This window comes from Pongo abelii, chromosome 1 (genome assembly GCF_028885655.2).
Source record: "Pongo abelii isolate AG06213 chromosome 1, NHGRI_mPonAbe1-v2.0_pri, whole genome shotgun sequence".
Taxonomy (NCBI): domain Eukaryota; kingdom Metazoa; phylum Chordata; class Mammalia; order Primates; family Hominidae; genus Pongo; species Pongo abelii.
Genome location: NC_071985.2, coordinates 190107739 through 190129409, shown reverse-complemented (window position 1 = coordinate 190129409; position 21671 = coordinate 190107739). Strand labels below are relative to the sequence as shown.

The window sequence follows — 21671 nt, the reverse complement described above, 5'->3', positions numbered from 1 at the left end:
AAAAAAATAAATAAATAAAAAAGCCGGGTGTGGTGGCTCACACCTGTAATCCTAGCACTTTGGGAGGCCGAGGTGGGTGGATCATCTAAGGTCGAGAGGTCGAGACCAGCCTGACCAACATGGTGAAACCCAGTCTCTACTAAAAATACAAAAAAATTAGCTGGGCGTGGTGGCGCATGCCTGTAATCCCAGCTACTCGGGAGGCTGAGGCAGGAGAATTGCTAGAACCCGGGAGGTGGAGGTTGCGGTGAGCCGAGATCGTGCCATTGCACTCCAGCCTGGGCAACAAGAGTGAAAACTCCATCTCAAAAAATAAAATAAAAAGAAAGAAAGTGGTATATTGCAATCTTCAACTCCTATTGTTGAGCTGTCTATTTTCCCCTCCATTCTTGACAATTTTTACTTTATACATTTGGGTGCTCTATTTTTAGGTGCACATATCTTTACAATTAATATATTTTCCTGATGGGTTGACCATTTTGCATTATAAAATATGTCTGTATTTCTAGTAACATTTTCTATTTTGAAGCTTATTTTGCCTGATCTTACTATAACCACACCAGCATTTTTGTTGTTGCTGTTTGTATGGTATACCTTTTTTCATCCTTTTACTCTCAATATATTTGTATCTTCGATTCCAAACTGTGTCTCTTATACACATCATGTAATTTAATCTTTTTTTATCCAGTCTGACAATCTCTTTTGATTGGATTGTTTAATCAATTCACATTTAATGTTATTACTGGTATAGTTGAATTTATGTCTACCATTTTACCTTTTTGTGTGTGTGTATCATGGGGTTTTTGTTCTTCTGTTCCTCTCTATGCCTTCTTTCACATTAAATAAAATTTTAAGGTAGTGTTTTAATATCTTTAATTGTTTTTCCCTATATATTTTTAATTATTTCTTAGGGCTTACCATACACACTTTCACTCGATATAATCAGATTCAGTTTGATTCAATTTCATACTAACTTAATACTAGTAACATATAGAAATGTTATTGCCACATAGCTACCTTCCCTTTCCCCTTTTTAATGGTATTATTGTTATACATATTACATCTATGAGTGTTACAAACCCCAATAACATATTCTTATGATTATTACCTTATATAATTTTATATATTTTAAAGAAGCTGAGGTTAGAATGGGGAGCAATTATATATTTATAGTCTTTTTATGTTAACCTTTACTATCATTTCTGGTTCTCTTCATTTGTTCCTTGAGTTTGAGTTACCATTGAAGTCATTTCTTTAATCTGGTACACATTTGTTCCCACCCACCATTTGTGTGCTATTACTGGGAAATATATTACATTTCTATATGTTATAGCAACAACAGTATATTATATGCATATTGTTTCATACAATTGCTTTTTAAATCAGCTAAAAGATGATGAAATATATATTTATATTGTCTTTTATAATTACCTTTACCAGTGCTCTTTGTTTTGTGTGGATTTGAATTACTATCTGGAGTAACTTGCTTTCAACCTAAAGGATTTCCTTTAGTATTTTCTGTAAGTCAAATCTGCTAGCAACATATTTTTTCAGTTTTTTTTGTAATGTTTTTTTCACCTTTAGTTCTAAAAGATAGCTTTGCTGGATTTTTGTTTGACAGCTTTTTCTTTAAGCACTTTGAACATGTTATCCCATTCTCTTCTGGCTTCCATTGTTGTTGCTGAGATATCTGCTGTTAATCTTATTGGGGCTCTTTTGTAAGTGATCAGTCATTTTTCTATTGATGCTTTCAAAATTTTCTTCTCATCTTTAGCTTTCATTATTTTTACCAAAATGTGTCTGTTTTTGGAACTCTTTGCGTTTTTCCTACTTGGAGTTCATTGAGCTTCCTATATGTGTACATTGATGTTTCCCAATAAATTTATAATATTTTCAGCAATTATTTATGAAAATGTTTTTTCTGTTCCTTTCTCTTTCTCCTCTCCTTCTAGCATTCATTTTATGCATTAGTTGGTGTGCTTAATGGTGTCCCACATTTTTCTGAGGCTCTGTAAATTTCTAATTCTTTTTCCTCTCTGTTCTTCAAATTGCTTTATCTTTACTGATCTATAAAGTTCACTAATTCTTCTGCCAGTTCAGATCTATTCTTGAGCACCTCTAGTGGATTTTTCATTTCAGTTATTGTACTTTTTAACTCTAGAATTTCTATTTTCTTACAGTTCTATCCCTATATTGATGGATCCTTTTATTCTTCTCTATTTGATGCATATCATTTCTACCTTTACTTGTTTAATCATGGTTTCCTTTAGTTTTTTGGACACACTTGGAATGGCTAATTTCAAGCCTTTGGGTGCTGCCGTAGGGAATTTTGTTGCCTGTGAACAGAAAAATGCAAATTAATACAACTCTGAGATGCTTCTTTATAAGAAGTTTCATTACTATATTGTCAAAAATTAAAAATCCACTTATTACCAGAGATTTCTGAGGACAGGGGAGAATAATAACCCTAATATGGTGATGATGGGAGTGTAAACTGATACAGCCATTCTAGCAAGGAATCTGATAGTTCTTGGTCAAATAGAGAATGCATGTACCTTGTTATCCAGTAGTCTGCACTGGATACATACTAGGAATTTGATCCTACAGAGCCATTAAAGAACATGGACAGGCCAGGCGTGGCGGCTGACGCCTATAATCCCAGCACTTTGGGAGGCTGAGGCGGGTGGATCACAAGGTCAAGAGATCGAGACTACCTTGGCCAACATGGTGAAACCCCGTCTCTACTAAAAATACAAAAATTAGCTGGGCATGGTGGCATGTGCCTGCAGTCCCAGCTACTAGGGAGGTTGAGGCAGGAGAATCGCTTGAACCTGGGAGGCAGAGGTTGCAGTGAGCCGAGATCACGCCACTGTACTCCAGCCTGGCATCAGAGTGAGACTCCATCTCAAAAGAAAAAAAGAAAAAAAAAAAAACATGGACAAAGATATTCACCATAGTGTTTGTAGCAATGGAGGGTTGAAGACGATCCACATGTTCATCCCTAGTGGTAATGAAGAAGTAACGTAGCTAGATGCATACTGTAGAATATCAAACATCAGTTAGAAGCAAATTGTACATACTGCAACATAGATGATTCCTTAAAAATTTCGTGTTGAGAAAAAAGTAAAAGTACAGAAAGAGATCTGAAGAACAATATCATTTATAGAAATATAAAACACATATGTATATAGTCAGTGACATACATAAAATCCTTTTGTTGGTGCCTACTTATCATAGGGAGGAACGGAAGTAAAAATTGAGAAAGAAAGGAGCGAAATAAAATAAAATTTGTCTTATATGAATTTATGATGAATCTCTGCAAGTCTGCTTCTGAGATGCAAAATGAAAACAAAGATACAGAAAGCAAGGAAATATGAGATAATGTCATCAGATGAGATTTAGAATTGGAAGAAAAAGGTTGGAATGTTTGAAAAGGAGAATAAATAGTATGACATACTTATCTGGGATATTTAGAATGTGAATTTATTGAAAAATATGGTAGAGTTACCAGGCAGGGTTAAATGCCCACTGGAGGTTTGTGGTCATGCATTTGCAGTGAAACTGGTAAGCCCACTTGTGTGATTCCCCATCATTACATGACTCCTCAGGCAGAGGGGGAAGAGAGAGCATTGCTTTTGTTTTTAAGACAAGAGAGATTTGAGTGTGTAAAAGCTAATAGGAATGTGCTCATAGAGACAGGCAGGTTGAAGATATTGGAGAAAGAAAGGGTAACAGATGGAGAAGAATAACAATAACCTGTGCCTGCCTACCCAGCATAGCATGTCTTTCTCTGAGATAGTAGGGTCTACAGCCATAACACCCTGAATGCACCTGATCTTGTCTGATCTCAGAAGCTAAGCAGGGCCAGGCCTGGTTAGTACTTGGATGGGAGATACTAGCGTAGGATAGAGTGGATGCAGATAAATTTATAAGTGGCAGAGGGGCAGAATTTGAAAAAAAAAAATCCATTTCAGCCTTTGTCTTGGCTTGTGAACAGACCTAAATATGTACATCTCGTTAAATTTCCCAACGATCACTGCTCATTCAGGTGTTCCAGAAACAATGCCTCTGATGACAGATATCTGTAACCTACATAACCAGTGCAGTAGGATGCATTTCAATTTAAAATCATCCATCCAACTCTCATTTGCTACTGGTGATAATTAGTGCAGTCTCTCCAGAGAGAAACTTGGCATTATTTATCCAGATCCTTAAAAATCATTCATACAATTTTTCCCAGTATTCCACTTCTAGAAATGTATGCTAAGGAAATAATCAGAGAGATACAAAGACTTGTGCAAGCATATTTAGTCTAGTGTTATTCCTATAATAAATAACAAAAATTGGAAGCCACTTAAATGTTCCTACAGCAGAGGAAGGGTTAAATTAAATTCTAAGATATCCATTGAAGAAAATATTTTATTGCCATTAAAATAATGTTTAAAAATAATATTGGCTCAGCCGAGCCTGGTGGCTCATGCCTGTAATCCCAGCACTTTGGGAGGCCAAGGTGGGCAGATCACGAAGTCAGGAGATCAAGACCATCCTGGGCTAACACAGTGAAACCCTGTCTCTACTAAAAATACAAAAAAAAATTAGCCGGGCATGGTGGTAGGCACCTGCAGTCCCAGCTACTTGGGAGGCTGAGGCAGGAGAATGGCGTGAACCCGTGAGGCGGAGCTTGCAGTGAGCTGAGATCACGCCACGGCACTCCAGCCTAGGGGACAGAGCAAGACTCCGTCTCAAACATAAAATAAAATAAAAATGAAAATAATAATAATATTGGCTCAGGAAAATATGCATAATATTCAAACAGTTTAGCCACAGCCTGATTTCTGTGCACCCAGGCTAATTAATGTTCATGGGAACTAATTAGAGCTGACATGTACAGCCAGGCTTTTGCTTACTCTGCAGGATCTTGTTCTGTATGATTTCTCTAGGGGGAGCCTGCTCACTTTGAGTATTTGATGTATCCATTGCACTCAGCACCCATCACCGGTCTAGCTACCTGCATCCGCAAACCCCTTATAGCCACCTGTTCTCTGGATCGATCCATCCGCCTTTGGAATTATGAAACAAAGTAAGGAATGAAAGGCTTGCCTACTTTATTATGCAAGACTCCAGTTGTTAATTTATGTGAATTATTTTAATTACAGTGTTCCAAACTTTAATTATTTGGAAGCTTTCAGTTGGAAAAGATTTTTAAAAAATCAAGTCAGTCAGCCTACCTGTTTCTCACTCTTGCATGGGCTAGAAAACTACTTTGTGGTTTATTTAATGCTTACCACATGCTAGACACTGGGGACATGAAGAGATGAAGATAACACCCCAGTCTCTCACCTTCTTACATAAACTCCTGGGTCCCTCCAGCTCTCCTATCCCCTTGTTTCCCACAGGAACTGCTCTTTGCTTCAGGGAGCTCTCCAGACGCTTTCTTCCTCGTCTTTCTCCCAGGACATCACTATCTCAACCACCCCCAACTCCCTCCTGACTTTACCTTCCAGCACAGCTTCCCTGGGAAGCTCCAACCCTAGGTGGACCCCCACCCCCTACTGTTTTCTTTGTTCTTATGTACAACTTCTGGGGCTTCTGGGGGAAAAATACTTGGACAATACTCATGAATTTTGGAATCTAAACAGAGCTATGTCTTCAGCATCGCTAGACCACACCTTGACCAGTCTCCCTATCTACCATGCTCCATGCTGGACATTATCCCCTAATAACCAAGATCTAGAAAAGAGAGGAACCAACAATTGCAAATAGTAGTGTGTCTCAAATACTATGATAACAATATATATCAGATACAGTAGATGACTGGAGGGATTTAGTGAGCTAGGCTTACAATTCAGTAATTGATCTTTTTCACAGCACCCTGGAACTATTTAAGGAATACCAAGAAGAGGCATATTCCATCAGCCTTCATCCATCTGGACACTTCATTGTAGTAGGGTTTGCTGACAAACTACGCCTCATGAATCTACTCATTGATGATATACGTTCTTTCAAAGAATACTCTGTTAGAGGATGCAGAGAGGTAAAAAAACTGCTGAAGACAAAAGTCCAGTTTCTTAGAAAGCCATGGCTGAAATATCAGGAACTAACATGGTCTGGGGAGGTGGGACCAAAATCTGTCTTGGAGAACTACAGCAGCTTAAGAAAAGGGGGAAGGAGGAAATCCAGTTATTTTCCCAGCAACCTTATTGAGTATATGGTTCCATCCCCATTTTCTTATGTCCAGCACACTATTTCATTGAACCTAAAACCTTGTGAGATCCCCGCTATGATAAGTCCTTTCTGTAATTGTGGAATATTAACAAATATTTTAAAAGAAAAGTAATCTCAGAATCAGAGTCACAGCTAAGAAGGTGAGGTTGGAGACGGAGAAGCCAGGGAAAAATAAGCATCAATGGTGAGAGGTGATAAAGAGCTCATCAGCTTTCCCTGAGGTGACTTGCAGAAACAAGGCAATGATTTCAGGAATTACTTCCCTCGTTCTGAAACGTGCTTCTACAGGCAAAATGATTGCTGGTGGTCCCAACGGCTTAATGATTTGTGGGCCTGGCAGTGTCAGCATCTGGCCACTATGAGTTACAGGAATAATGAAAGTGTCTGACAATGTCAGCCACTCCTCAGTCTCATTTGCACCTTCCCCCCCACTCCCACCCTCACACGTAGTTTCAGTCTGAACTCGTTGGGAAAAGCACCTCTTGACTGTAACCTCTTATTAGACTGCTCACTTCCTGCTTGCTTTCTCTCTTGCTGTCTTTCCCTATAGTGTTCCTTTAGCAACGGAGGTCACCTGTTTGCTGCAGTCAATGGAAATGTGATTCACGTTTACACCACCACGAGCCTAGAGAACATCTCAAGCCTGAAAGGACACACAGGGAAGGTAAGTGAGTGAACAGTCTCCGGGGAAACAAGGGGCACGGAGCCAAGCATGCCGCCAGCCAGTGGGATACGGGTGAACAAAAGAGAGGTGGTTCCTTTCCTCATGGGTTCACTGTCTACTTGGGGAAAGAGACAATAAAACAAATGCACAGAAAAATGTAGTTACTAATTGCAGTTCCACTGAAAGAAAAACATGGTGTTGTTGTGAGAGAAATAATGTAGGGGGCGGCATAATTTAAGTGGCTGTATTTGCAAAGGCTTGGTCGTATAAGAGTGAGTAGGAGTTAATCAGACACAACTGGTGGGGATAATCATTGCAGATAGGGATCCAAAGGCCAGAGATGGGAGACTCATAGGGTGTCAGAGGACATGAAAGTCTGTGGGCCTGGAATGTGGTGCCAGGATAAACCATGGGGTAAAGATGGGCTGAGATTGGAGAGGTCACAGGAGCCCAAATGCATGGAAACTTGTAGGCCTTGTAAGGATTTATCCTTCTTATTCCTTGAAATCATGGAAGACTTTCAGGGCAGAGAATGATATGACCAGATTTGCATTTTGAAGGATTACTTTGGCTGCAGAGTGAAGACTACTGAAGGGGGAGAGGGTAGAAATGGTAAGGAGGCTATTGTGGATATCTACACCGTAGATAATAGTGGTGGTGATACAGTTAGGGAGAAGTGGATGGATTCAAATGATTTTAGAAAGTAAAGTCGTGGTGGCTTATGCCTATAAGCTAAGCACTTTGGGAAGCCGATGTAGGAGGATCGCTTGTACTCAGGAGTTTGAGACCAGCCTGGGCAACATAAGGAGACCCTGTTTCTACAAAAAGTAAAAAATATTAGCCAGGTGTGGTGGCACACACCTGTGGTCCCAGTTACTTGGGAGGCTGTGGTAGGAGGATCACTTGGGCCCAGGAGGTCAAGGCTGCAATAAGCCATGATCACACCACTGCACTCCAGCCTGGGTGACAGAGTAAGACCCTGTCTGAAAAAAAAAAAAAAGAAAGAAAGAAAGAAAAGGAAAAGAAAAAAAGAAAGTAAAATCACTAGGTCCTAGAGTAGTAGATTAGATGTGAGGCATGATTAAGAGGGAGAGGCGTAGAAAGCGTAAGAAGTCCGCAGATGAATTTGGAGAGAAGAGGCCATTGGAAAAGAGAGGCATTCTAGGCAGAAGGACTTGTTGGAGATGATGAAATGGAGGTCTGAAATAGGACAGTGCTTGTTGGTTCATATGGCTGGAACACTGGACACATTTCAGCGATGATAAAGAGGGAGTAGGAAAGGTTGGCTGCATCGTAGAAGGTAGTGTATGCCATGCCAAGGAATTGGACTTTAGTCTCTAGGTGACGAGAAACAACGGAAAGGATTTAAGCAAGAAAGTAATGGGATCAGAAAGGTAACTCTCCGAACAGTATTGAGGAAGGATTAGAGTGGAAGGAAATTGGAGTGATGGAGAGCAGTTAGGATGTGAAGGTGAAAGCTGGTTTAGGAACTAAACCATGACTTTAGTAGCGGAGGCAGAGAGAAGAAAGAGATGAAGTTCCATTTTGGCCATGTTATATCTGATGTGCACAGAAGTGTGATGTGTGTGTGTGGAGGTCAGGAAAGAAGTCAGGGCTGAGTGTGAAGATTTGGGGAATTAGAAAGTAGAGGAAGTCAGAGGCATAGATTAGATCACCAAGGGCCTATGTGGAATCTGAGAAGAATATTGGACAGCAGAGGGAAGACCAACATTTAAGAGACTGGTGAAAGAAGAGGAGCCAATGAAAGACTGAAAATAAAGATACAAAGAGAACTCGGAATCAGATAGTTGTCTCAAAGAAGCCAAGGAACTAAACAATTTCTGAAAGGTTGAAGTGGTCAGTGGTACTAGATGTCAGAGGGAGGTCATGTAAAGTCCAAAACTGACCATTGACTTTAGCAAATAACAGGTCATTGGAAGGAAAAGTAAAAATGTGTGGAAAGTGAAAGTGCTATGTAAACACAAGCATTTTTGTTTGTTTTTGAGACGGTCACCCAGGCTGGAGTGCAGAGGCGCGATCTCGGCTCACTGCAACCTCCACCTCCTGAGTTCAAGCGATTCTCCTGCCTCAGCCTCCCAAGTAACACAAACTCTTTTTTTGAGACAGAGTTTCGCTCTTGTTGCCCAGGCTGGAGTGCAGTGGCACAATCTCGGCTCACTGCAACCTCCGCCTCCCGGGTTCGAGTGATTCTCCTGCCTCAGCCTCCTGAGTAGCTGGGATTACAGGCGTGCAACACCACGCCCGGGTAATTTTGTATTTTTAATAGAGACAGGGTTTCTCCATGTTGGTCAGGCTGGTCTTGAACTACTGACCTCAGGTGATCCGCCCACCTTGGCCTCCCAAAGTCCTGGGATTACAGGAATGAGCCACTGCGCCTGGCCCACAAACATTATTCATGAGAGCTGCTGAGCCTCCTCAGCTTCAACAATATAATTAGTGACTGTGGAGATGCAGATGAAAGTACAGAAAGTGATTCTGATGCCCAAGCTCACCAGTCCAGGAAAAGAGCCATTTGTTTCATCACTTTACAAGTACTTAAAACACTGGTCTCTAATTAGGGATATATGTTAGAATTACATGTGTAACATTTTTTACAAATACAGATACAGGATGTAGCTAAAGCTATACATACAGGGAAATGTATAACCTTAAATACATATACTGTGTTAGAAATGAAAAAAGATACATAAGCATCCATCTCAAGAAGTTAGAAAAAGAACAGCAAATTAAATTCAAATAAAAGGCAGGAAATAAAGATAAGAGCAGAAGTTAATAAAATAGAAAACAGACAAAAGATCATCAAAGCCAAAATTTGCTTTGAAGACACGAAATAGACAAACCCTTGGCATGACTGATCAAGAAAAAATTAAGAGTGTGGAGATACCAACAACCAATATGAGGATTAAAAAGGGGATATCACTAAAGGTCCTATGGACATTAAAAAGATCTGAAAGGGGGCCGGGCGCAGTCACTCACTCCTGTAATCTCAGCACTTTGGGAGGCTGAGGCAGGCGGATCCCTTGAGATCGGGAGTTCAAGACCCGCCTGGCCAACATGGTGAAACTTCATCTCTACTAAAACTACAAAAATCAGCTGGGTGTGGTGGCACACACCTGTAATCCCAGCTACTCAGGAGGCTGAGACAGGAGGATCGCTTGAACCTGGGAGGCGGAGGTTGCAGTGAGCCAAGATTACGCCACTGCACTCTACCTTGGGTGACAGAGTGAGACCCTACCTCAAAAAAAAACAAAATGAAAAAAATTGAAAGGATATCATGAACTTTAAGCAAATAAATTTTAATATATAGATGAAACTGACAAATTCCTATAAAAATTGAATCTGTAGGCCAGGCGCAGTGGCTCACACCTGTAATCCCAGCACTTTGGGAGGCTGAGGTGGGCGGATCACGAGGTCAGGAGATGGAGATCATCCTGGATAACACGGTGAAACTCTGTCTCTACTAAAAATACGAAATATTAGCCGAGCATGGTGGCGGGCACCTGTAGTCCCAGCTACTCGGGAGGCTGAGGCAGGAAAATGGCATGAACCCGGGGGATGGAGCTTGCAGTGAGCGAGATTGCGCCACTGCAGTCCAGCCTGGGCAACAGAGTGAGACTCTGTCTCAAAACAAAACAAAACAAAACAAAACAAGAAGAATCTGTAACTTAAAACCTTTCTACAAAGAAAACTCTAGGCCCAGATCTTAATCACTGGGGAATTTTATCAACATTTAAGGAAAAAAAAATAACACTATCACTAATCTTGAAAAAAACTCTTCTAGAGAACTGGAAAAAGAAGGAATACTTTCCAGTTATGTTCTATGAGACCAAAATAATTGTGATACCAAAGTCTGTCAAAGACACCACAAGGAAAAAAAAATAAGCTAGTCTTTTTCATGAACACAGATAGAAAAGTCCTAAACAAAATATTATCAGACCAATCCAGCAACATATTAAAAAGATAATACAACATGACCAAGTTTGGCTTATTCCAGGAATGCAAAGTTGTTTTCAGTTTTGAAGTCAGTTAATGTACTTTACCACATTAACATAATAATGAAGAATAATCATATGCTTACCTCTATAAATGCAGATACAATAAAAATTGACAAAAATTTAACATTTATTCATAATTTAAAAAAATTTTTAAGAACAAAGTCTAGTCATATTCATGATGTTTTTAAAAAGCATTTAACAAATTAGAGATAATGGGGAACTTCCTAAATCTTATATGAGATATTTACAGAAAACCTACAACAAATAGTATACTTAATCATGAAATTATGAAAGGATCCCTCTGAGGTAAAAACAAGCATGATGCCTTCTGTGAGCCTTTTACTGAGTCCTAACCAGTGCAATAAAGCAAGAAAAGGAAATAAAAGGTATAAAGTTTAGAAATGAAGAAATAAAACTATTACAGACAACATTATTGGGTATGCAGAAAATTCAAAGAATGTTCAGATAAACTAATAAAATTAGGAATCTAGGAATATTGTTGGAAATAAGTTCACTATATTTTTTAAAGTGCATTTTTATGGAATAATAACAAACAATTAGAAAATGCCATTTAAGAGGTGGGGATGGGGCTGACAAAGGAGCTAAAGATATGGCTGACAGGGTAGGAGTCATGGAGATATACAAAGAGGTGTCCAGTGGGTTGGGAGGTTGGTTATTCATAGGGAGAGTGAAAAAATAAGCAAACATATCAAACATAATGGGAGGTAGGTCTTTCACAATTGGAGAAGGGAGTTACAAATATGGAAAGGGGCAGAGGCAACAGTGAACCTTGTGGTTGAATTGAAATTGGAGGTGTCAATGTGAATTTATGGTTTTTGATACACAGAGATAGATATAGAAATAGATAATAGGTGTAGTGTATACACATATATTTAGAAAGGAATCAAAACCAATGCTATACAGACTCTTCCAGAAAATGGAAGAGGAAATATCCCAACTCATTTTATGTGGCCAGTATGACTCTGATACCAAAACCAGTACAAAAAAATAAAACTAAACATCAATATTCCTCACAAACATAGACTTGAAAATCCTCAACAAAGTATTAACATATTGAATCCAGCAATATATGAAAATAAATACACATCACTGCCAAATGGGGCTTATTCTGGTAATCCAAGGCTGGTTTGTCATTTGAAAATTATTATAATCCACTATATTAACAGGTTAAAGAAGAAAAACCAACTCCAAAAAAATTGACTTCAAAGGCCTGTAATCCCAGCACTTTGGGAGGCTGAGGTGGGCGGATCACGAGGTCAAGAGTTCAAGACCAGCCTGGCCAACATGGTGAAACCTCGTCTCTACTAAAAATACAAAAATTAGCCAGGTGTGGTGGCACTCACCTGTAATCCCAGCTACTCAAGAGGCTGAGGCAGGAGAATTGCCTGAACCTGGGGAGGTGGAGGTTGCAGTGAGCTGAGATCGCGCCACTGTACTCCAGCCTGGGCGGCAGAGTGAGACTACGTCTCAAAAAAAAAAAAAAAAAAAGAAAGAAAGAAAATGGATTTCAAATATTTACTGACTTAGTTCCAGTGAAATATAGAAACTTTACTCTTACATAGCTCCATTCAGTCCTACCCTTTGTTGTACTGTTGTTACCCACATTACATCTTTATATGTTACAAGCCCAACAACACATTGTTTGTAATTATTACTTTATATAATCTTATTATGTCTTTTAAAGAAGCTGAGAGAAAAGATTGAGAGCAAGCATAAATTTCGAAACCTTCTTATTTACCCTTTTGGTTCTTTTCATTTCTTTTTGTGGATTTGAGTTACCATGTCATTTTCTTAACCCAATAAAGCTTTATTCTACTCATCACCTTTGTACTGTTATTGTCAAATACATTATTTATTACATTTCTACATGTTATAAGCCAAACAATAGTCTCTCTTCTAAATATATATAGTAATTTTGCATATATATGCAGTTGCTTTTTAAATCAGCTTAGAGAATAAAGAAGGTACAATATGCAGTTATACTATCTCTTGATTACCTACATAATTACCTCTACCAGTGCTTTTGTTTGTTTGATTTTCCTTTTTCGTATGAATTCACATTACTGTTTGTGGTTATCTGCTTTCAGCATGAAGGACTTTCTTTACTATTTCCTGGAAGGCAGATCTTCTAGTAAAAAAAAAATTTATAAGTTTTTATTTATCTGAGAATATCTTTATGTTCATGTTTATCTTCATATTTAAAATATAAAAATACAGTTTTGCTGGATGTAAGGTTTTTTTTCTTACTTCCAGTACTTTGCATGTGTCTCCTACTGCTTCTGGCCTCCTTTGTTTCTGAGAGAAGTTAGATATTATGTGATTAATCATTTTTGTCTTATGGCTTTATATATATATATATTATTATTATTATTTTTTTTTTTTGAACGGAGTCTTGCTCTGTCACCAGGCTGGAGTGCAGTGGCACCATCTCAGCGCACTGCAACCTCTGCCTCCTGGGTTCAAACAATTCTCCTGCCTCAGCCTCCTGAGTAGCTGAGACTACAGGTGTGTGCCACGATGCCCAGCTAATTTTTGTATTTTTAGTAGAGACGGGGTTTCACCATTTTGGCCAGGATGGTCTTGATCTCTTGACCTCATGATCCACCTGCCTCGGCCTCCCAAAGTGCTGGGATTACAGGTGTGAGCCACTGTGCCCGGCCAGCTTTCAAGATTTTCTTATCTTTGGCTTTCAACATTTTGTTCTTGATGTGTCTGGATCTAGATTTCTTTGCATTTATCCTACTTGGAGTTTATTGTACTTCCTGGATGTGCAGGTTAATGTTTTTCAACAAATTTGAGATTTTTCAGCATTATTTATTTGAATATTTGTTGTTTTTCTCTCTTCTCCTAGTACTCTCATTACAGTACACATATGTGGGTGCATTTAATGGATGCCCACATTTCTCTGAAACTCTGTTAATGTTAATTTTTCTTGATTAGTGTTTCTCTCTGTTCTTGCAATTGCACAATCTCTATTGAGCTATTTCAAGTTTGCCAGCTCAAATCTACTGTTGAGCCTTCTAGTGAATTTTTCGTTTTGGTTATTGTATTTTTCAACTCCAGAATTTCCATTTGATTTTTAAACTAATTTCTGTTTTCTTATTATATTCTTTATTTGATGAGGCTTGTCATCCTACCTTCCTTTAATTATTTAAGCATAGTTTCCTTTAGTTAATTGAATTTATTTGTGTTAGCTACTTTGAAGTCTTTGTCTGCAAAATCTACCATCTGGGCCCCTTCAAAGGTAATTTCTATTGCCTGAATGCTTTCTTTCTTTCTTTTTCTTATTGGTTATACTCTTTTTGTTTGTTTGTTTATGTTTCAATTTTTTGTTGGCTGAATATTTTAGACAATATTTTGTAGCAATTCTGGATATGTGTCCCCCCCAGGGCGTTGTTGTTGGTTGGTTGGCTGATTATCTGTTTCGTGACTTGGCTGAGCTAATTCTGTAAAGTCTGTTTCCCCTATAGTGTGCAGTGTCTTATATCACTACTCAGATATTTTTCATCTTTTCTTTTAGCCTGGCTACCTAGGGTTGCCCATGAGTTGCCTAAGCTGCTTATTAGTTATAGATTGTGCATAAACCCCCTTAGACAATTAGGTTTTTACCTTTTACTACCAGATTTATGTGTGGCTTGGAAAATGCTATCACAATTCAGAGAGTGACGGCTTTTGCATCATGTTCGGCCAGAGACTGGTAGTTTGGATGTCCCCTCTCTGATTGTACATAAGAGGGTACAGCCTTGGGTATGCACAGAGTCTTCCAGGCTGCAAGGGATGAATATGATTTCATTTTTAAGCCTGGCTTTCTAGGAGATGCCCCTGGGTCGGGAGAGGTTAATGTTCAGCATTTGGTAGACTGTTTTGTTTGGTAGGCCGATTGTGCCAGAGACTCTGCCCTATGTTAACGGGTCTTTGTGTAGCTTAGGAGATGCTTTCAAGTTTTCCCCATATCCCACTCTGACTGCACCTGAATCAGTACAGCCTAGCACATACACAAGACCTTCCAGACCCTAGAGTTGTCTGTTATCCCTGAAGGACTCTTCTTCACTGTCCCTTTCCCTTGTTCTATCAAAATTCCACTCCTCTATATCATTTTGCTTACATCCTGGAGTTATCAGCCTCCTCTTAATCACTTTCCACCAAGATCTCCACTGTTTTAGACAATGCCCATAGGCATGGACTTTTCCGTGTTCTATTCCAAATAAAGTCAGCCCCCTCAAGCAGAGCTGTAGAGCTCCCTGTCTTAGCACCTGACTTTCCCACGGACAGAACCTTTGCTCCACTGCACCAGAGCTGGGGCGGGGACCTGCTTTTCCAGGAGTAACATCCTCACTTCTGTGAGTGACACTTGAGGTGTGTGCATGTGTGTGCGTGCACGTGTGTATGTGTGTACATGTGTAAGCCCCTCGTCTTTTTGGCTTGCCCTTCATGGCTTGGAACTTTCACTCTATGAGCAAACTGGGTCAGGAATCATTAGGGCACAGTTATTCTCAGTATGCTGAGCTTGGAGTGGAGTTTCTTCCACTCCAAGTGAGAATGGGCCAGGGGGAAGAGAGTCTGAGCCCTCTTGGCCACACCTGCTTGGAATAGAGCTTCTGCAACATAGATCTGGGGTAAGAATAAGAAATCCCAGCAGTTTCCCTTTCCAGACTGAAACCATAGCCCATGACCGGGAGCTATGGGGAGAGGGAGTCCTTATCTTGGCCACACCTGCCCAGAGTGCACAGCAGTGAAGTTTCTGGAGCTGAGGCCGTAACAGAGAGAGTCATGGCTTAAATGCAGCAGACTCTGTTCTTACTGGGATTGAGTAGATTTTCTTGAATGAATGTTTTTCCATTTGCTGTATTCCCTGAGGACAATTTCCAGAGACATTTTATTTATTTTATTTTAGACAGGGTCTCACTCTGTCACTGAGGCAGAGTACAGTGCAGTGGTACACTCACAGCTCACTGCAGCCTCAGCATCCCCAGTTCAAACCATCTTCCTGCCTCAAGCACATGCCACCATGCCCAGCTTATTATTTTTATTTTTATAAAGACAGGGTTTCACTATGTTACCCAGGCTATTCTCAAACTGCTGGGCTCAAGTGATCCTCCCACCTCAGCCTCCCAAAGTGTTGGGACTACAGATGTGATCCACTGCACCCAGCCTTCTAAAGACTTTAAATGATTATTTTTATCATATTTACCAGTTAACCTACATTGTCAGAGAGAAGGTCAAGTTGAGGTCCTTACCGTGCCATTCCAGAAGTCCACTCTCTGTGCTATTTTTGCAAGTTTCTGTGAATATATAATTACGTCAAAAATGTTTTGAAAAAACAGCAATAATTGGTTGGTTCTAGCCTTAAGAAACCTGTACGATTCAGTCTTTACGTTCATAAAGTGAAAAAGAAATGGGAGTGTTTCACCTTCAGTAATTTGCAAGCATCATAGAAAACAGAATGTGAATGTTCACAAGAAGCTATGTTTTGTGCTAACAGAAGGGCCTACAGCAGGAAAGGACGTTCTGCTCAGTCTAGTGGAGCACCTGAGGAGTTTGCACCCTTTTCTGTGTTAGGGTGTAAGTGTGTGTACACTCTTCACTGGATATGTCTTCCTCTCCTGCAGATTCGCTCAATTGTGTGGAACGCAGATGATAGCAAACTGATTTCTGGTGGCACAGATGGTGCTGTGTATGAATGGAATCTGTCCACAGGAAAAAGAGAGACAGAATGTGTGCTCAAGTCTTGCAGCTACAACTGTGTTACTGTCTCCCCCGATGCCAAAATTATCTTTGCTGTTGGATCAGACCACACCCTCAAGGAGATTGCGGATTCCTTGGTGAGTCTGCCCCTGCCCCGCCTCTGGGCTGGTGCACGGATCTGCAGGGACAGCCTCCCGTGCTTACAGCACAAAGTATGCATGGAATGAGGGCCTCTGCATACAGGGCCCCTTCTTCCCAAGATAACATCAGGCTCCTCATTCCTTTTGGATTAGCTCAGTTATCGTCACTTCCTGAATTTTCTGCCCAGTTTCCTTCCTGACTGGGTGAAATTGTAAATTGCGGAGCTCTTTTTTCATTTCTGTTTTACTTGCTGTCTGTAACTTCTCTCCCACCTTCCAGGCATGGAGGTCATGTCATCTCTAAACTGTACTCTTATCCTTGGTCTGCACTTACGTTCCTGGGGTAAAAACCTAACTACAGTATGCACTGAGTAACACCAGTGATGGACCACATGGGCTGCAAGATTGTAATGCCATAAGATTATAATGCCAAATGTTCACTGTACCTTTTCTGTTTAGATACACAGATATTTTCCATTGTGTCACAGTTGCCTACAGTATTCAGCATAGTCACATGCTGTTCAGGTTTGTAGCCTCGGAGCAGTAGGCTCTACCACATAGCCTAGGTGTATAGTAGGCTGTCGCAGCTAGGTTTGTGTAAATACACTCCGTGATGTTTGCGTGACAAAATAGCCTAACCATGTATCCCATATCAAGCGATGCATGACTGTGCAGTTAGCTGCTCTCACCTAGGCTTGCCACTGTATTCTTTTGAAATCCCCAAACTCTGAAACTGTACAGTTACATTGGGCTCCAAATAGTGAAGGGAAAACAGAGGAGCTCAGCAAGGATGAGTCATACAAACATGGCCTGTGCGCTCCTCCAGCTGGCTCCTCCCACTTTTCCTGTGACTGATGCCTGGGAAAGTGCGTAGATACCACGGCAGCAAGCTAGCCCAAGGCAGGTCTCCCCGTGGCTGGAACACAGCTGACAGTATGGTGACTCTCCTGTGTACCCCCGAGTAGCCCGGTCCTAATTCAATGGCAGCTATCAGTGCTGTGCCAGAATAAAGCCCCTTTAGGGCAGGGCCATGTTTTGCTCCTCTTGGCAGCCCTACTAGCTGGCACATTGTGTGGTGCACAGCATTCAATAAATGTGTGTGTAGGCATGAAAAAATGCTCATCATCACTGGCCATCAGAGAAATGCAAATCAAAACCACAATGAGGTACCATCTCACACCACACCAGTTAGAATGGCGATCATTAAAAAGTCAGGAAACAACAGGTGCTGGAGAGGATGTGGAGAAACAGGAACAGTTTTACACTGTTGGTGGGACTGTAAACTAGTTCAACCATTGTGGAAGACAGTGTGGTGATTCCTCCAGGATCTAGAACTAGAAATACCATTTGACCCAGCCATCCCATTACTGGGTATATACCCAAAGGATTATAAATCATGCTGCAATAAAGACATATGCACACATATGTTTACTGTGGCACTATTCACAATAGCAAAGACTTGGAACCAACCCAAATCAATGATAGACTGGATTAAGAAAATGTGGTGCATATACACCATGGAATACTATGCAGCCATAAAAAAGGATGAGTTCATGTCCTTTGTAGGGATATGGATGAAGCTGGAAACCATCATTCTGAGCAAACTATCGCAAGGACAGAAAACCAAACACCGCATGTTCTCACTCATTGGTGGGAATTGAACAATGAGAGCACTTGGACACAGGGTGGGGAACACCACACAACGGGGCCTGTCGTGGGATGGGGGGAGCAGGGAGGGATAGCATTAGGAGATATACCTAATGTAAATGACAAGTTAATGGGTGCAGCACACCAACATGGCACATGTATACATATGTAACAAACCTGCATGTTGTGCACATGTACCCTAGAACTTAAAGTATAATAATAATAATAAAAGAAAAAAAATATGTGTGTAGGTGGGTGGGTGGATGAATGCATGAATGAGTGATGGAATGAAGGGGCGCTCTGATAGTACAGTAGTCCCACCTTATCCACAGTTTCAGTTACCTGTGGTCAACCAAGGTCCAAAAACAGGTGAGTACCATACTGTGAGTAAGATATTTTGAGAGAGAGAAACCACATTCACACAGCTTTTATGCAGTATTCTTATAACTATTCTATTTTATTATTAGGTATTTTTATCTCTTACTGGACCTAATTTATAAATTAAACCATATCGTAGTTATGTACGTATAGGAGAAAACCATAGTATATATAGGGTTCAGTACTATCTGTGGTTTCAGGCACCACTGGGGATCTTGGAACATATCCCTCAAGGATAAGGGGAGACTAATATATGGTTTTGCTTATGTAATGAGCATTAATAAATGCTTGCTGAATGCATTTATGAGCAATAGCCCATTCTCATTTTGAAATGCACCCATGCATAGCAGTCAAAGCAGAGACTGGAGCCCGCCCAGGTACATGAGTTGAAGCAAGTGCCTTTCACACAGATGGACCGTCATCTGTAGACTAGGGATAACAGTAACTGCCTCAGAGGGTTTCGTGAGGATTGAATGAGTTGCAACATGGAGAAGACACAGAACAGTGCTTGGCACATAGTAAGTGCTATATGAATATCTCTCTCTATTAGTATTATTCCTAACTCATGAAACTGGTTATTTACCAGCAACACAACAAGGAATATCTAGTTTGTGCCTTTTTTTGTGCTAGGCACTCTTCCAGATGCCAAAAGGGATAGAAAAAGCATTTTTTAAAGACAAGCCCCTAGGGATCTGTTAGAGCAGAGGGTAAGAGAGAATGGCACTGGGACGTGGGGGCCACAGCTCAACCCCTCACACTGAGCAGAGCTGCCTGTGTCCCAGATCCTTCGAGAGATATCGGCGTTTGACGTCACCTACACTGCCATTGTCATCTCGCATTCTGGACGCATGATGTTTGTGGGCACCTCGGTGGGAACCATTCGTGCCATGAAGTACCCTCTGCCTCTGCAGAAGGAATTCAATGAGTACCAGGCCCATGCTGGTCCTATCACCAAGGTGAGCGGGGCCCTCTCCCCAGGAACCCAGTCCCACACCTGCCTGCCACATGCCTTGTTCATCCCTTCAACCTCCCAATGTCTTTTCTCTCTCCTTCTTCTCTCATATTTATTCATCCATCATTCATTGATTCACCATCTATTGACTATGAATATACTCTTTGTTTAAACTACTTCCAGGAATTTAGCCTAGGAAATCATCAGAGATACACCTAAAAATGTATGTACAACGTTTTCACCATAATATTATGCATAATAAGGGGCCGTTTGGTGGATGCCATAGCTGCCGTGAGTGTGGGCTGCACTTGACCACAGCTGCCTCCTCCTCCAGAGAATGCCCCAGACTGAAAGGAGCCATAGCCCTGAAGATTGGCCCCTACCTCTCCCTGAGGGTACAAAAGGCCACCCCAGGGGCAATACCATGAGTACACATTTGTAAATTGTCCTTCCATCCACCCTTCTCATAAAGTAGTATCTATGTTCAACAGTCAAAATGTGGAAGCAACCAAGTGTCCATCGACAGACGAATGCATAAGCAAAAGATGGTATATCTATACAACGGAACAATATCCTGCCTAAAAAGGAAGGGAGTTCTGCAATGTGCTACCACATGGATGAACCTTGAGGATGTTATGCTAAATTAAATAAGGCCAACCACAAAAAGATAAGTACAGTGTGATCCCACTTTTAGGAGATACTTAGAGCAGTCAGAATCGTAAAGACAGAGTGGTGGTTGGCAGGGGCTGCAGGAAGGGGGAATGAGGAATGATTGTTTCATAGGTATAGAGTTTTGGTTTTACAAGACAAAAGAGTTATGGGGGTAGTTGGTGGCAATGGCTGCACAACATTACAAATGTATTTAGTAACATGAACTGTACACTTGAAAATTGTTAAGATAGCAAATTTTACAGAATATGTATTTTACCACAATTTTAAAAATGAAATAAAAAATAATTATCTTGCATGTGAAATGAGTGCCAAGAAATCATAGCCAATAGTAAATTAAAGGTTATTCATAGTGCAAAAAAAAAAAGTAATGTCTATACCTACACTGGACCCCCTGAAAAACAGGCACTGGGAAGGTATGTGTCTCCTCTTCCTTACTCTCTCTTTCTGCAGATTGAATGACACAGCACCTGAGGTTTTGAATTATGTCCCAAACTCCTTAGTGACTTACCTGCAACACTAGCTGTATTAAGAAAAGGTTTCTCATTATAAAACAGAACATTTCTGTACCAAGCTTGGGCCTTGGGTCCAAAGTAAATTACTACAACATATTCCACCTCTTCCCTTCAGATCTGCTAAGTTTTGTGGATAAGGTATTTATTTTTCTGATTATAGAAGCAATACATGTTTATTTTAAAAATAAAAATCCTTGCCAGGCGCAGTGGCTCACGCCTGTAATCCTAGCACTTCGGAAGCCCAAGGCGGGCAGATCATGAGGTCAGGAGATAGAGACCATCCTGGCTAACACAGTGAAACCCTGTCTCTACTAAAAATACAAAAAATTAGCCGGGCGTGGTGGCACGCACCTGTAGTCCCAGTTACTGGGGAGACTGAGGCAGGAGAATCGCTTGAACCTGGGAGGCGGAGGTTGCAGTGAGCCAAGATGGCGCCACTACACTCCAGCCTGGGCAACAGAGCGAGGTTCTGTCTCAAAAAAAAAAAAAAAAAATCCTCGTAATAGTATCATTTCTTTGATGCATTTCCTTCTACATTTCCACGTGTGTGTGTTTTAAATAAAATTAAGATCATACTGTGAGGCCAGTCTCATGGCCTGCTAGTTTTTAACTTCACACTACTGTAAGCGTTTGTCCATACAATTAAATATTCCTCAGAAGCATGATTTTAGTAGCTACACAAATATCCTATCCTACGATGGACTGTAACTTACTAACTCTTCTCTTGCAATTAGGCATTTAAATTATCTTATGATCTAT

At 40.5% G+C, this 21671-nt stretch overlaps 1 protein-coding gene across 2 annotated transcripts in view; it reads left to right on the top strand.

Moving 5' to 3' along the window:
- CFAP57 (cilia and flagella associated protein 57) overlaps positions 1–21671 on the top strand; it is an 87745-nt gene that overhangs the window by 22061 nt on the left and 44013 nt on the right. For both annotated transcript variants that reach the window (XM_054536692.1, XM_024252728.3), the window contains exons 7-11: positions 4941–5080; positions 5869–6034; positions 6776–6889; positions 16536–16748; positions 19559–19732. In XM_054536692.1, coding sequence (XP_054392667.1) covers positions 4941–5080; positions 5869–6034; positions 6776–6889; positions 16536–16748; positions 19559–19732 — 807 coding nt within the window. The remainder of the gene's footprint in view (positions 1–4940; positions 5081–5868; positions 6035–6775; positions 6890–16535; positions 16749–19558; positions 19733–21671) is intronic.